This window comes from Sphaeramia orbicularis, chromosome 14, assembly GCF_902148855.1.
Source record: "Sphaeramia orbicularis chromosome 14, fSphaOr1.1, whole genome shotgun sequence".
NCBI classification, from domain to species: domain Eukaryota; kingdom Metazoa; phylum Chordata; class Actinopteri; order Kurtiformes; family Apogonidae; genus Sphaeramia; species Sphaeramia orbicularis.
This window is the reverse complement of record NC_043970.1, coordinates 37,793,762-37,810,918: the sequence shown is the minus strand read 5'-3', so window position 1 is coordinate 37,810,918 and position 17,157 is coordinate 37,793,762. Positions and strand designations below refer to the sequence as shown.

The 17,157-nt window shown below is 33.5% G+C and overlaps 1 protein-coding gene across 1 annotated transcript in view; it reads right to left on the bottom strand.

The window, feature by feature from the left end:
• pknox2 (pbx/knotted 1 homeobox 2) overlaps positions 1-17,157 on the bottom strand; it is a 152,306-nt gene that overhangs the window by 23,944 nt on the left and 111,205 nt on the right. The window contains exons 5-7 of the mRNA XM_030153219.1: positions 13,189-13,374; positions 12,876-13,011; positions 6,441-6,538 (exon numbers count right to left, since the gene is read on the bottom strand). Coding sequence (XP_030009079.1) covers positions 6,441-6,538; positions 12,876-13,011; positions 13,189-13,374 — 420 coding nt within the window. The remainder of the gene's footprint in view (positions 1-6,440; positions 6,539-12,875; positions 13,012-13,188; positions 13,375-17,157) is intronic.

The window sequence follows — 17,157 nt, the reverse complement described above, 5'->3', positions numbered from 1 at the left end:
AAATATAAAATATTAGGATAAAGTAACCCAATTATCAGTATGAATCTAAGATTTTGCTTAGATTATATTATTTGTTTTATTATATTATTGTTTAAAGCTGTGCCATCTTGCTATCTTGTTTTGTTTCTGCAACTTTCCTTCTTGTAAATAGGGTAGGCATAAATTAGTTGTTGCTTCAGCCAACGCCTTTTCACCCATGTTTAATATAGAAATCCAAACTATATGTATGTATATATCATGTTTTGTTAAATGGATGAATAAATTACTACTACTACTACTACTTTCTGATGATGGTTTCTTTGCTTCAAACATTTGAAGCATGGCGTCCAGCTGATTGGACATATTTGTTAATCCTTAAAAAAATAGGGTCATAAAAAAATTTAGATTGCATTGTTTTTTCATGCCTAAAGAGGAATAAAAACATTCAAGAAAAAAATCTCAACTAAGGTTCTGATAATTCATGCATGAACGGGTTAATAATGGCTTTGACCTTTAACCTGAACAAATTTAGTTATGTTTTGGTGTGTCTTAAGACTGTGCACATATTTCCTGTATGATGTATCTGAGGAAAATAGAATGAGAAATAAATATGTATGTTCATTTCTACTGCTGCAAAAACAACATAGAAGGTGGACTAAGACTGTTGCACAGTACCGTATTTATTTGAAATGTCTTGCAAAAAGAAAACATTAAAAACTAAGTCGTAAGACAAAGCTTAACCCTTATATTGTCCTCCCACTGACAGTGCAAACCAGAAATCTGATTTTGAATTCAATATCAGAACTTCATTTCAACTCATTACAATTTTATGTTTGGGTTTTTTTTTTTGCATTTTTTGTCAATGAACCTCATTTTCATAAAAGGATTCCAGTAATTTAGCGTAAAAAAAAGCAGTAATCATGAATTATCTCAGCTACAATTAAGATCAGAGGATCGACTGCAGGTTAGTGTGTATTAAAATTTAGTCACGATACTGTTTTGCAACACTTTTGACTGCTCACTGAAGCTGTAAATCTGAAAGAGACACCCATAATTAAATGGCAGCAGTGATCATTCATTTATTTGTAGAAAGCGTAGCATGGAGTTGTGTTATTTTGTGCAATTAAATGAAAAAAAAAAAAAAGACATATTGCTGATATGAAACTGTCAGAAATGGGTAAAATTTCCCCTTTTTCTTGACTTTTAATTACACTTACATCCTCTTTCAAAAAACTACAAATTCACACGTTTTTGGACTAAAAAACAATTCCATCAACACTAACCTCACATTTCACAAGAGTTAAGGAGCAGTAAGTCTCACACAAACATCCTTCTCTTTGCCTGTTGTAGATTTTATGGTCTTTTCCTGTGGTCTCCAGTACAGGTTTTATATACTGTAGTATTTTTTCCAGACCCAACGGTCATTAAGTCTATTACGCAGTCTTTTGTCCCCCGTCTGAGTCCTGTGTTGTGACTGGCTTTTAATGAGTCAGCACCAATTATCAAGGTCAGGTTCCTCGTGCTTCCGTTACATGCAACAAAACAAAAGACGTTCTGGCTCTGGAAAAAATCCTGCCTGTTGTGAGCATCCTGTGAGCAGACCGACCAAAGGTTCAAGTGCCTGATGGTCTCTACTCTTTGTGGAGGATTTTTTTTTTTTTTTTCTCTTTCTTTACCCTTGATAGTCTGAGGACTTGTTTCCAACAGAGGACTTACTGTAGCGTTGGACAGAACAAAAGAAAAGTCACAACAATGCAGAATTAGCCCTTCCAACACATCTAAACTATAATTTATTCGTCTGATGTGTCGAAAATAGAGACTAAGAAGACTTGATTGTGTTTCTGGTGCTTCTGCACTAAGTGTGAAGCCAAAAGACCAACAATTATCTGCACTTAATACACACTGGAATCAGTCAGTCGGGCTCTATTCAACACTTAATGTCTAAATAAATAAATAATCAACTCTTAAGCTCATCATTCTGTCTCTGCAGGACTCTGGAGACATAATACATATCATGGGGGGTTCCGTTCAATATACTTCAGTAATATAAGCCAGGGATATCGTGACATTTTTACATCCAGCTGATGAAAAGGTATAGTTCCTATGAAGCCTATGTCTATAATGTATAATAAACATACTTATAATGTGTCTGTTGTGCTGTATAATTAGAATTATAGTTATAGGTGCTTATTATTATTCATAGTGCTTCAGAATAATAATCATCACTGATTATAGTCATGTTAATAATGCTAATAAAAAAATATATTTAACCATGTTTTGTGCTGTTCTTGCTGAATTACCCCTCCCCCCAAAAAGGAGGCAAGGGCTATTGTTTTTGGTTTGGTTTGTATGTGTGTTTGTTTCTTTGTTAGTTCACACTCTAGCAGCAAAACTGTTGATTGAATTCATACCAAATTGGGTTTATAGATTACCAGTGACCCAGAATAGATCTGATTACATTTTGGGAAAAGTAGGTCAAAGTTCAAATTTTTTAGGAATTTTTAAAATTTTTATTTATTTATTTATTTATTTATTTTTTCATTTACTTATAATGGTTGAAATTTGAAATGTCTGTAGCAGCAAAACTTTTGGTTAAATTCAAATCAGATTGGGTTTATAGATTGCCAATGGCCCTAAATAGACATTATATTTTGGGAACAGTAGGTCAAAGTTCAAATTTTTTTATGAATTTTTAAAATTTTTTTTTTTTTTTCATTTACTTATAACGGGTGAAATTTCAAATGTCTGTAGCAGCAAAACTATTTGTTAAATTAAAATCAAACTGGGTTTATAGATTGCCTGTGGCCCTAAACAGATGTCAGTACATTTTGGGAACAGTAGGTCAAAGTTCAAAATTTTTTTTATGAATTTTTAAAATCTTTTTTTTTTTTTTTTTCATTTACTTATAATGGGTGAAATTTCAAATGTTTGTAGCAGCAAAACAGTTGGTTGAATTCATATCAAATTGGCTTTATAGATTGCCAATGGCCCGGAATAGATGTCAATACATTTTGGTAACAGTAGGTCAAAGTTCAAATTTTTTATGAATTTTTGAAATCTTTTTTTTTTCCTATTTAATTATAATGGGGGAAATTTCACATGTCTGTAACAGCAAAACTGTTTGTTGAATTCATACCAAATTATGTTTATAGAGTGTCAGTGCCCCACAATAGATCTGGTTACATTTTGGGAAAAGTAGGTCAAAGTTCACATTTTTTATGAATTTTTAAAATCTTTTTTCTTCTCCTATTTACTTATAATGGGCGAAATTTCACATACCTATAAAAACATCAATTTTGTTTCAATTTACTTCAGACTTAGCACATATATAGAGGCAATTGATATGCTGACATCAGCACACGCATAGACATGATGACATCAGCTGGGTCGATGCCAAAATAAGCTACAATATGTGTGAGGGGTGGGGTTTGTTGTGCCTGACACCACTTTTTTTGGTTGAAGTTTGCTTTGAGCCAATAAATTAGCATCTACAGTGACTCAAAACAATCTTGTAATAAGTAGGATGTGTTTATAGCACAGTGATCATGTTACTTAAAGACACTAACAATTATGCACAATCACATTATAATGCACTACGATTATTAATGATGACTTTAACCCTTTCATGCACAGTGGTCACTACACTGGACAGTTCTTCTCCAGCTGTTCTCTTGTATATTCATGGGTCTTTGTTGTTTTAGTTCCATATCAGCCAACACAGTGGACACCTATGCATCGTCCCATACACTGACATTCATACCATTACTGTAACTTTGGTGTTCTAGATAAACCTGATCTGCACTAATACGTTTGAGTGTAAATCAATTGTTATTTGTAAGACAAAAAGTTTCTTTTTTTTTTTTTTGCATAGTGTCTACATGAAGTGAGTAATAACTAGCATTAGATTATGTTAAAATGTGAGAAAACATCAGATTAGTAGGATTAAAATGTTTTTATTTCATTGTTTTCATATCACTTTCTGATATTGGGTTTTAAACATGTTTCTTTATTTTAAAAATTAAATGCATGGACACTTTTGTAACTACATGAAAAAAAAAAGAAAAAAAAAACTCACGCACAATTTTTTTTTCATGCCTAAGGAGGAATAAAAACACTCAAGAAAAAAATCTTGACAAAGGTTTGCATAATTCGTGCATGAAAGGGTTAATATGTTTTGAAATGATCTCTTTAGAAAGAGTAATGGATAGATAGATAGATAGATAGATAGATAGATAGATAGATAGATAGATAGATAGATAGATAGATAGATAGATAGATAGATAGATAGATAGATAGATAGATAGATGCTAATGTTTTATAGCCTACATAGACAGAGTTACTGAGGAAAACAGTAGACGTGACACATACAGAAGAAAAAAATCAAAGAAAACTCTAAGGACTTATATCTTTACACGACTAAAACACCTTCTTCATGTTCGAGGCTTGAACCCCAAAGCGTCAGAGTGTGTTTCCCGGAACAGTTTAACTGTGTAAAAGAAGCTGCATTAGAGTTCTTCTTGGTTTAAGCTGGTACATTATGAAAAAGTCAAACGGCTGAAGATACTGTAGATTACAACAGAATAATTTAATGTTTGGGGGTAAGATACGACACAAAATATTCAGTTTTCTGCCTGGCATGTTAAATAATTAATTAAAAATCACTAGTTTTCAGAGTACAGTATCATATATTTTTTTTCATTATATTTGACTGATTGAGTGTTTATTTAAACATCCTGCACCTTATCTGGTACCCAGTCCATATGGGCTCATAAGACACTTTAACTCTGAATTTACAGCTCCTCAAATTCCATATAAATGCATTTAATAACACGGATTTTACATGAAAAAAATGCCTTAACACATTGGATACAGTTTCCTCTGTCTCAGCTGCAGGAATCGTCTATAAATCTTGACAACATAAAAAAAAAATTATAAGCGTTCTTGTTAGTTATGGTGATCGATAATTAAACTTGAACTTTGGGTGTAATTAAACCGAACACAAAGAATACGATTTACAACCTGTGAGCACAACGTCCTCATGTTTTATCCTTAGATGATTAACGTCGCTATTTTCTTTCCAGTGGTGTAAAATAATAAAATAATAATGGTGCTGAAATAATTTACACCTTTATATTTATATTCTGATTACTGAGGACGAATATAATGTAAAAAAAAAATCCTCTCAAAGATACAGCTATTATTATTATTATTATTTTATTTTTTATTGATTTTCTAAACCACCTCCCATTTTTGGACTTAATTATTTAATCATGTATTTATTCATTCATTCATTCATTCTTTCTTTTCTTATTATATTAATTCTTTTTTGTTTTCTCTCTTTCTTTCTTTACTCAGCAAATTGCCTGAAAACCAATGGCCATTGATATTTGTTTCTGTAAGAGGCACCCCCTGTACAATCACATTACCAATTTCTATCAATACCTTTTATCCGGCTGTTATTATTATTATTATTATTATTATTATTATTATTATTATTATTATTATTATTATTGCTTATTTAATCATGTATTTTTGCTCATTATGATTTATTTTGTTAATATTATCACTATTATTACCACTGTTGTTAATATGGATTTTTTTCTTCTTTTTTTTTTTTATCACTTATTGTTTTTATCAACTCCTTTGTCTTCTCACTCTGTCTCTCTCTCTCTCTCCCTCTCTCTCTCACACACACACACCAATCTATCATGATGAATATGTAATTAGTATCTGTTATTGTGTCTTATTTGTTGTCATGTCTTTCACATTTTGCTATGTACTGCTCACTTAAATTAAAAAAATAACAACAACAACAACAAAAAAGATACAGCGAGGGAGTCAAGTATCCAAAACAACTTGAGACGTCCATTATGGCTCAGTGCTTACTTCAGATAAAATAAAAGCATTATTAAAGGAACAAATACATCCTTGTGTCATAAAAAAATCCAATTCCGGGCATTCATGCAGATTTGAGTGTCATCCAACCTTTTGCTGACAGGAGATTGAAGGTCTGTGGTTGTAATATTTCCTGTCTGTAATAATTCCACAAGTCTTTTCACATCTGAAAGAGAGCGACGCTTCACAAAGACCCAAAAAAGGGTTGAAAATGAATAAAATGCTGCAAGTTATTATTTCTTTAAAAGGATGCATTTGTGTAAGTCTGCTCCGCTAAATGCATGTCCTCACCTGACTTTGAGGATCACGAAAAAGCCCTAAACATCACGGGAATAAACAATTTCCATTTTGTAAGTCGGCAGGGGGCCGAGCTCAGGCTGAGACAATGAAAAGGCGCCCGGGAGGGATTCTGGGAGATGTAAAGAGAGCCTTTTAACAATAACAAATTGAAATAGTCGGCAGGGGTGGGGGGTGCAGGTGGGGAGTGGGGGAAGGGGGAAGGGGGGAAGAGGGGAAGGGAAGGAACGTCTCGACCAGAGCATGATCATTGGTCAAAAGGATTTTACCTGTGAATTCTGGATCTGGATGGTTCCCGACGGCAGCGCCTGTGTTAACACTTGCCCTTGTGATGTCACCATGGCAACCGGCTGGTACAGGGTCCCACCTGAGGGGATAATTTGCCGTCATGAGTATCAAGTGGCTTCAGCAGCTACTAGCAGCCTCATACCCGCGCCTTAATAACTCTCTCGTCATCCCCGAAAACAAAAACAAGATGCGATATGATTAAATTCAAGGTGTGTTAATGTCCTTTAACCCAAGAATTAAAAGAAAAAGACGGGCATGTGTGTTGGCGGCTGGCTTAATTAGCCTTGATCAAGACACTCTTATCACAGTCTGTTTGAGCTCTTCAATGTGTAGTGATCAAAGCCAGAGACATTGATTTATTTTGGGTTAAAAGGGATTTCCAGAGGGCAGGATTAACATTTCACTGTACAGGCTTGACATTATAAGAGCCGAACACTCTGTGACAGATACTTACCACGGCTCTGTATATTGGCATGTACACAAAACACCAGTCTATACAGAAAGAATTCAATTAATTCTATAGCTTTTAAACATTACAGTTCATTTACGGATGCGCAGCTTACGCGAATGTGCTGTGACGTGGTTAGAACGAATTAAATATTAATTATATAGAATCTTGTTTTGTGCGTGAATGTGTACTGTACAATGGTGTTACGTAATATTATGACATTTGTAAACGCCTCAAGTGTACGTTTGTATGTAGGGATGTAACGATATGAAAATTTCATATCACGGTTATTGTGACCAAAATTATCACAGTTATCATTATTATCACGGTATTATTGAAATTGTGCTCAAAATGTTCAAAAAGTACTGATACACACACTGAAATAATTTAACCAAGTTGTATTTAAAATTAAACTAAACTAAACTAAAATAACATTGAAGTATTAACCCTTAGTGGTCTGAGCCTATTTTGGCTATTTTTCAGTACTTCTGATTTTGCCTTCATATCTATCTATATATATATATATATATATATATATATATATATATATATATATATATATATAACAATTGTTTACTATACCCATGTTTGGAATCTTTTTTTTTCAGCACAACTTCATCTATCTCATCTGCCTATTATTTTTTCACTTTAACCTACTATATCAACACGAAAGGACAAAAAAACACAAAAAAATATGAAATCCGATTTGAAAAGTTTATATACTTTATTACATAAATAACGTAAAGATGCTGAACGAACCTTTTCAAAGACTTTAAAAGTGAATATTGGTTCCAAATATTAGGTACATTAAATCAAAATTGTAATAAATTAAAACTATACTCAAATATTTGACATAAAAGCAGATCTTTACATAGGCGTTTTTCCCCTGAAAGTGCAGTAATCAAACATGGTTATCATGATAATTAGAATTTAAACAGTAATACTAACCATCTGCAATTTTACCGCGGTTTATCGTTATACTGGTAATCGTTACATCTCTATTTGTACGTATTTAGTTTAGTGTCATCTTTTGGTAAGGTTTTGCTATTGTACATGTCCATTAACCATGTATGAATCACACGTATCAGTGCAGGTTCTGCTGCTTTTTCCATGTTTCCAGAACAGGCAGGAGAATAGTGAATAAGCACACTGCAAGAGAGCAAAGTCTGCATTAATTGTTATTTCTGGACAACAAAAGTGCTTTAGTTTGTGTTAGAAAAACGTATAGCTTTGATGTATATGTAAATAAACACTTCTTTTTTTTTTTTTAACATTCTTTTTATTGAAGCCAAGGTAAACCAAAGTGGCGGTCATACAAGAAAAAAACTATTCTTTTAGATTTTCTTCATAAAAATTATTTTTGTTAAACACATTTTGGGTCATTTTTTACAGCATATTTAACCCTCAATCAGCTGAAATACAATATAAAATGGCAAAAAGTTATGTATTATTTCTGATTGTAAGACTTAAATGATTAAAATATCATAACCTTAATACACATGAGTCTAAAATACTGATTAGAAACATGAAAAATTCAACATTTTGTGGGGGTGTAGATGTTTTACTGCTGATTATTTATGTGAATCAGGGTAGGGACTTTCTTTTTTTTTACCTTCCATCATCTATTACAGACTCAATACAACCAGAAAAATTCTGATAATGCTGTAGTTTATGAGAGAAACTGTTGTTATAACAGTCTCATTCTGTTCTCTTTAAAAATAAAAAAGCACCAAGAGCGGTTAAAGCATGTACCAGATACAGAAACATTAACAAAAATCACTTTTTTTATCCTCTCCTAATGATGATATTGCTGCCTATTTAAAATTTTCTTGGGAAATGGGGCATTTGTGCGTTTATGTTATATATGCACTGTAAAAAATGATCGTATTAACCGAATTAACCGAAAAGCTGAACCGAATTAACACCAAAAAGTTGTAAAATTGCAAGATAAAAAAAAACTTTAAGTGATAATACAATGCAAAGTTGTTTATTTAAAAAGATTTTTGTGCTGACGATTAAATCAAATATAGCTAGAAGAAGAGTATGTTAACAAAACCAGATTTGTATGTAGAAATTATTTCTATTGTTTGGAGAAAATAAAACTGTAAATTGAAAAACAATATGGTGCCGTTTCAATTGCAAGACCATAATGCTGAAATAATATCCTATTCTCATACTTTTTTTTTTTTTAATTTAAAAGTAATAAAGTAAATCTAACATTTTAAACATGTAAATATCACTGAAATCCAATGTTAAATCTACATGTTACTGCATATGTTTACAGTTTGATGTGTTTTTTTACAGTATTTTTCTGGTAAGCACGGCTGCTAGTTTTATTTCTGTAAGAACAACAGGATGTTTTTCACAGTGTAAAAAGTGAAAGTGATCATAAAAACCTTATATGCAGATTTACAGATCAATTTACACAGGGTCCCTACAGGTTTCTACAAGTTAAATTTAAGATTTTTACAACTGTTTAGAACAGAATTTAACGCCCATTTCACAGCCGCTTTCATGGCCATACTGGCAAAATTTCATGACCTGTAGAATTTGGAAAAATGTATGTATTTACTCCAACGCCTTGATTCCCACCATTCTGAGTCATTTCTCACCGGGAGCTGCAAAGTTAGCGATAACTGGTTTGTAATTTTAATATAAATTTTCAAGTTGGAACAGATTTGCAGGTTGGGTATTTAAACAAAATACAGTAAATAAAAAGGTTTATGGCAACATAAATTAAGACCTATCATATCAATTTTAATACCTTTTAAAGACTTTTTAAGGTATTAAATGCAGATTTGTAAATTCAAGACTTTTAAGACTTTTTAAGACCTCACGGGAACCCTGTATTGGTCATTTCATATTCATTTTCCTAATAAAGAAATGTTTTTGTTTTGTTGTGTTTTGGAATGGGTGGAACGGAATAGAATAATGTTTGCAGCTTGGACTTTAAACACATTTATGGGAGTTTTTGATGCAACATAATGTATCAAATTTAATATCTTTTATCGACTTTTTTAATAAAGACCAGCTCTGAATGTCAATCACAGCATCCACACCCTTATCTACGCAGAACATTTTTAATTAATTTCATCTTACCAGGTGAGTTATATAAAAATTCACCCCTGTTAAGTGTGATGGAAGGGAAAATGAACTAGGCTGTAAACATGTTTATTTCTGCTTGGGGTCTATGGAGAGTCGGCCCCCCAGTGGACATTCAATTAACTGCAGATTTTTATCCTTCCCTATTGGCTGCTTAGTTTCCAGCTGTTTTTACCCGAGTGAATGAAGACAATTATGACAATTATGTAAAATAACTATGTTTGTTTCACAATAATTGCGATGTAGTGATTATGTAACAATCGTCATTATCAGTCATTTCATTGTATATTTCAGTTGCAGGTTTTGTATATTTAAAGCTACAGTACTTGAAATTTCCATTGTTACCTTTCGACATACTGTAATCCAAAAAAAAAAAAAAAAAAAAGGAAATAAAACTTCCACCTGCTTCTCTGGATTCTGTTTTTAGATTGTAATAAAACAGGATGTTTCAGCAGCTCACAGAAATTTTCAGACAGGTGGGAGGGTTTACTATGTGATTGACAGCTGAAATAACAAATAATAAAGTTTCCTCTGACAGTATTCTACAGTTTAATACCAAGGCTCCATACAGAAACTTGGAAAAGTGGCACAAAATGATGTAAAGTCATCTACGTTAAAATCTTTGAGTGCTTTTAAATCCAAACTGAGAGTTCTTGAGGCTGGATCCATAACTTGCACTTGTTTTTCTTAATCTGCTTGTAAATTACAAACGGAAAAAATTATTAGACCATCAAAAGTCATCAAAAACAATGGTTATGCAATCAAGTATTAACCATTTATTTTATTATAATTTTTCTTCTGATTTGATATTCATGTTCGAAATTAATACATCAATCAATCAATCAATAAAGTTGGTAGTCCTGTATGGGATTTCTTCGAATATGACAGCGAGGAAGATAAAAGATTTGAAAATTAATACTAAAACTAAGCAAAAACTAAGCATTTAGAAAAAAAAAGGAAAACTAATAAAAACTAACAAACCTGCTCTAAAAACTGAATTAGAGAAAAAAAGTTAAAACTAAAACCTAAAGTTGCGGAAAACATTCTTAGATCATCAGAAGTCATCAAAAACAGTGGTTATGGAATCAAGTACTAACTCCTGAGTGTGTCATGTGACTAAAACAGAGAAAAAAAAAACATGGAATGCCTAAAAGCACTGTTTTTGGTAGTACAATGCCATAGATATTGATGTAAGAACTTAAGAGATTTTGTTCATTATCAACAAAAACATGGAAAATGGATAGATATCAGCTCTGAAATTAAACTCTTATGAGCTATTTTTGTTGTTATCATCATATTTGCCCAAACAAATGTACCTTTAGTTGTACCAGGCATTAAAATGAACCAGAAATTGAAGAATTGGTCTAATCATTTTTTCCGCGACTGTATTTATTTTCCGATGTGTCTGTTATACTGTATGGGTTTTAACTGTGTAATCTTGTAACTGTGTTGGATTTGCTGCTGCTTATCTTGTTCAGGACTCCCTCATAAAAGATGTTAGTAATGCTTTATCGGGCAAGTAACTATTTTTGGTAATTATTTATTTTTAAAGTTTATTTGATAAGGACAATGCACATTGCATAGTGTAACTTTTACCTGTTACAAATAAACTGTAGTAACTGATAAGTCACATAAAAAGATTATAACTATTGATAGTTTCCATCTCCAGTCCCTAGCTAGTCTTTTAGTAAAGAAAGAAAGAAAGAAAGAAAGAAAGAAAGAAAGAAAGAAAGAAAGAAAGAAAGAAAGAAAGAAAGAAAGAAAGAAAGAGAAAGGAAGAAACAAAGAAAGAAACAAAGAAACAAAGAAAGATCTAATGTTCTAAAAGTGATATTCTAACGTTCTAAAATACATGTTCTTTTCACCTTACGTGGATTTTTCTTGTATTTTTATATGTACTTCTTGGATTTTTATTTAGTTTTTGACACTTATTGAAAGGAACCAAATATGGTAACTTCACTAACCTTGATTTTCTACATGACAAGAAAAAATGCTCAAAAATTTTACTCAAGTAATAAAGTCTTGTTATGACCTCCAATAACACATGAAGGTTGAACATTTGAATGAGTGCCCTATAAAGGGTTAATCTCAATGGGCTCTTCCCTGGTTCAGTGAAGGATAAATGAAAATAAAAATACATATTCTTTTGAGTTGAAGAGGAGAAAGTTGCAGAAGGAATTTATTTTATTTTATTGTTTATTTTTGATCTTGCAGCTTTAAGTTGCTGTATTTATGTCAAATCTGAATAGAATAGAATAGAATAGAATAGAATACTGTCACAGGTACGATGAAAATCCATTTAGCAGCAACACTTAGTGCAAAAGGGACTGTATCAGAAAAATATCACACCGAGTATTACGAAAAAGTAGGACTGTGCAAAGGCTTCAGAATAAAATATGAATATACACATGTGCTACTAAAGTACTACAAGAACTTCTGAAATTAACAAAATATACAAAAAGAAATATACAAAAGCTAACTCTATACTACAGATGAAAGGTATGTAATAATAATAATAATAATAATAATAATAATAATAATAATAATAATAATAATGATAATAATAATATGAAATTGCATTTATAAAGCGCTTTTCATCCAGCAGAATCTCAAAGTGCTACAGAGGGAAGACAGTCCAGTAAAAATAATAAAATACTGTATCAGTATGTACTGCAGGGGATTTTTAATGTGCTTTATTGTTCAGTGCCAATAAGTGTCCCTCATCATTAGGTGAACTGTACTGTGTGTGTGTGTGTAACTAAAGTAGTATCAGGCTTGTACTGTCCTAGTGATATCAAATGAACAGAGACACGCAATTAAAGTGTTGTGTTCGAGTGCTACAGTGTTTTAATGTTTGTGTTCTTACCAGACACCACTTGGGAGTTGATGGTAGTCATGGACACGTTGCCCTGTTGCAGACCCCCGGCAGGCACCACAATCCCTGAAGGGTTAACAGAGCTGGAGACAGAGGTCATGGATGGAGAGGAGGTCTGAATTAGTTCCTGGGGGATCACAGAGAGACACACTAGTGAGCAAATGTACAGAGGGAGCTAAGCATCATTTCTGATTAAACTGGAGAACTCCCAACAGCCGTATCCGCCTGGAGGGAAATGACAAGGTGCATCATGGGAAGGTTTATATATATTATAGAGAGAGAGGGTTGTAGGGTTGGGGCTGACCTGTTGCATGCTAAGACTGGTTTGTGTCGGAGAGTACGGTCCTCCCAGGTCGTTACGGAGGAGGTTGTCGCTGTGCATCTTGGTTTTGAGGCAGGTGATGTAGCGGTTGCAGAAGTCCTTACAGAGCTCATTGACCTTCTCCAACTCCAGCAGGTGGATTCGTAACACCTGAATGGCCTTTACCATCTAGAGCAGACACACATATGAGCAAAATATATTAATGCTGTATACTCTGTACTGCCTACACTGCTGCTACTGCAATTCTGGCTAAATGATGCTAAATTGTATTTCGTTGCCATGTACATGATGGTTTTAATAAATAATATTTAATTTTTAATTCTAATTATTTATTTATATGTATATATACACATACCAAATTTCTTATTTTTCACTTTATATTTTAATTTTTTCACTTGTTTGTGGTCCTTTGCTTTGCACTTGCTTGTTGTATTTTTGCCACTGCTAACTGTGAAATTTCCCCACGGTGGGATAAAAAAAATCTTATCTTATCCTCCTGACACTCAGAAATGCATGTTAGTCCTCTACAGGGGACAAAAGTTTGACAATTTTACATTAAAAATGCTTTCCATTGCAAAGGACATTCGATAGATAGATAGATAGATAGATAGATAGATAGATAGATAGATAGATAGATAGATAGATAGATAGATAGATAGATAGATAGATAGATAGATAGATAGATAGATAGATAGATAGATAGATAGATAGATAGATAGATAGATAGATAGATGCTAATGTTTTATAGCCTACATAGACAGAGTTACTGAGGAAAACAAAGGACATTAAAATAAAAAAATAAAAAAAATCTTATCTTATCCTCCTGACACTCAGAAATGCATGTTAGTCCTCTACAGGGGACAAAAGTTTGACAATTTTACATTAAAAATGCTTTCCATTGCAAAGGACATTCGATAGATAGATAGATAGATAGATAGATAGATAGATAGATAGATAGATAGATAGATAGATAGATAGATAGATAGATAGATAGATAGATAGATAGATAGATAGATAGATAGATAGATAGATAGATAGATAGATAGATAGACAGACAGACAGACAGACAGACAGACAGACAGACAGACAGACAGACAGACAGACCCTTTCATTCAATTGGATTCTTTCTTTTGCTTATTATATGTCCATATTGCACTTAATACTGCATTTAATGGTTTATATAATTAATAAATGATCATAAATAGTCACCTTCCTATATCACTTGCATAAGTAATTTTCATTTAAAAAAATACTTTTTTTTTTGCCTAAATGAGCAAATACTCAACTTCTGGTTTAGTTTTTTTGTGTTTCCTCAAAAATCGGAAAAAAATGGCTGGGGAATTCATTTAGGAAGGTGACAAAAATTATGTTTGGTAAAATTTAGAGTGTTATAAATTGTGACTTGTGCTGCCTTCAGGTGCTATTGAGAAGACGACCCTTTCCACTAGTCAGTTTGAAGTTATGAGTGCGTTGTGTTCAAGCGCTTTTGTTGTCATAATGAAATGAAAAAGGACTGAGAATTTATCGTGTGCTACTTGGGTAAAACAGTTTTTGTGTTAATTCATCTGCTACAGCATTTATTTATTTATTTTTTTTGTAATTTTTGGGAAACTGCATGCTATAAATGTGCAAAATCATGAGCTAACAACAGCAGAACGTTAATAAAAACAGTGCTTATCATTGGCCATGAATCCTTCGTCACTCTCCGCCATGTTTAAAAGGTCTAAGGTTATTTTCTATCTCTGCAGCTCATGGCCAAATTTTTTTCCCAGTTCCCCAGCAGAAAATACAACATGAGGAGGCATTCATGTGCAAATAACTAGTATTTCTGTAGAGTGAATCCACCTTAAATCAGAGTACCGGATTGTACTCGCAGAGGGGGGGAGGGACAAATGGCAGCTGAGTTTGATAGACATATCACCATTCAATCATTTCAATGGGCCGGTTAAAATGATTGGATGGTGTTTTTTTAGTCCTGTCCATTCCACAGGTGACTAAAATGTTTTATTTTTGTGTTAGAGCATTGAATTAATTGGTTGCAATCGGGGTGTGAAGGGGATTTAAGCAATATAGTAAAAAATGCTCCAGGAAAACATCCCCTACCCTACCTTCAACTTAAAGAAGATTCACAGTTGCCTTTTTTGCTAAATAACAGCTTGGTGAAAACTGCTTCATTGTAGTTTTGTTGCAGTGTATCTCCAGAATGAGGCTTTCTCAGGTTGTAGTTCTATTATGGTGACGAAGTATGCGAATTTTTCTGATTTATAAGGCATTAAAAATTAAAAAAACAAAAACAAAACAACCTCCACACCTGTTTTCCTAATGAGGCCTCTGGTGATTTCACATAAATATAGAGAAAAAAAAATGTGTTGGAACTGACACAAAAGTAACACTGGGTCTTTATGGGTTAAAGAGGTAGCGCAACACCTCACGAGGGCATAAGGAGATTAAAAAAATACATCCAGAAAATACCATACTGTACTGCTTTTGTAGATATTTCTATCTGTAGGTGATGAATTATGCGTCAGTTTCTGAGTCCAAAACATGCAGATGCAATAGCTGAGTGACTGAGAGCACTAGCAGTGTATTCCACGCCAATAATACGATTAAGTTTGACAGTGTGTGTGTGTGCGCCATACGCTTTCAACAAAATACAATATTCCCCTGAAAGCTGTGTCCTTGGTAAGATAAGTCTTTTAAGTGCCTTCAGAACATCGAGAGGCATTAAGAATCTTGTGTGAAACATGTCCTAATGGAATTCTGTTCAGAGCTTCTTAAGGCTGATGAGGCAGGTTTCAGCACAGGCCTCGCAGACATCCGTGAAACTGTCGAGGACAAACCCCACCCCACCCCACCCCTCCATCGCTGTGGAATTATAGCTCTGCTCGGACATTTTCAAATAAGTTCGATAGCGGGAGTCGGAAGGAAAGTTTTATCACAGAGCAGGTAAATGATTCTGCCAAAGGTCTGCTACTTAACAGACCTTTTTATTGGCGTGGCAGTGGAGGAAAGTTACCTCAGAAATGGAAAAGGTTGGAGCTGCACTTCCCAAACTAAGGGTCCGGGCCCAAAAGGGGTCTTTAAAACATCAGAGAAAAATACAGCCTGAAATCACTATTTTATGTTTTTATTACAGTTGCTCTTATTACTTCCGCCAAGGAGGTTATGTTTTCATTGGGATTTGTTTGTCTGTTTGTTTGTTTGTTAGCAAGATAACTCAAAAAGTTTTGGACGGATTTGGATGAAATTTTCAGGAAATGTTGATACCGGCACAAAGAACATATGAATAAATTTTGGTCGTGTTTTTAACTGGATTTCCCATCATGCAGCACAGTACTGCGCTTCTGTGATTGTATGGCAGTTGTATTCCAAAACGACTAATATCCCAAAAATATTGGCGTTATCAACTTGCCAAGATATTTAATGTGGAGATGGGACTATTCTTCAACTGTAGGTACCAAACTGGCCAGGTAAAAACATCTTAATTTGTCAGAATTGCAGCAACACACAGACGCTCTGAGACCTTCCAGTATACGATACAGATTCTCACTTAATACTCAAACTAGAAAAGCACTCGGACAGCGCAGACCTCCGTCAAGGCAGATCAGTCCCGTCTGCCCCCCCCCCCCCCCCATCACCAACAAAACTGAATCATTTGTTCCTTGTGTCAGTATCAACATTTCTTGAAAATTATAGTAACCCCCCATCACCAACAAAACTGAATCATTTGTTCCTTGTACCAGTATCAACATTTCCTGAAAATTTCATGACAATCCCTCCATAACTTTTTGAGTTATCTTGTTAACAGACAGACAGACAGAGAGATAAACCCCGATGAAAACATAACATAATAATAGACACTGTAATAATAGAAAATATGCTTTTGTGGGGTGTTTCTACTTATGTTTATGCATTTGGCAGATGCTTTTTTCCAAAGCAACTTACAGGGGA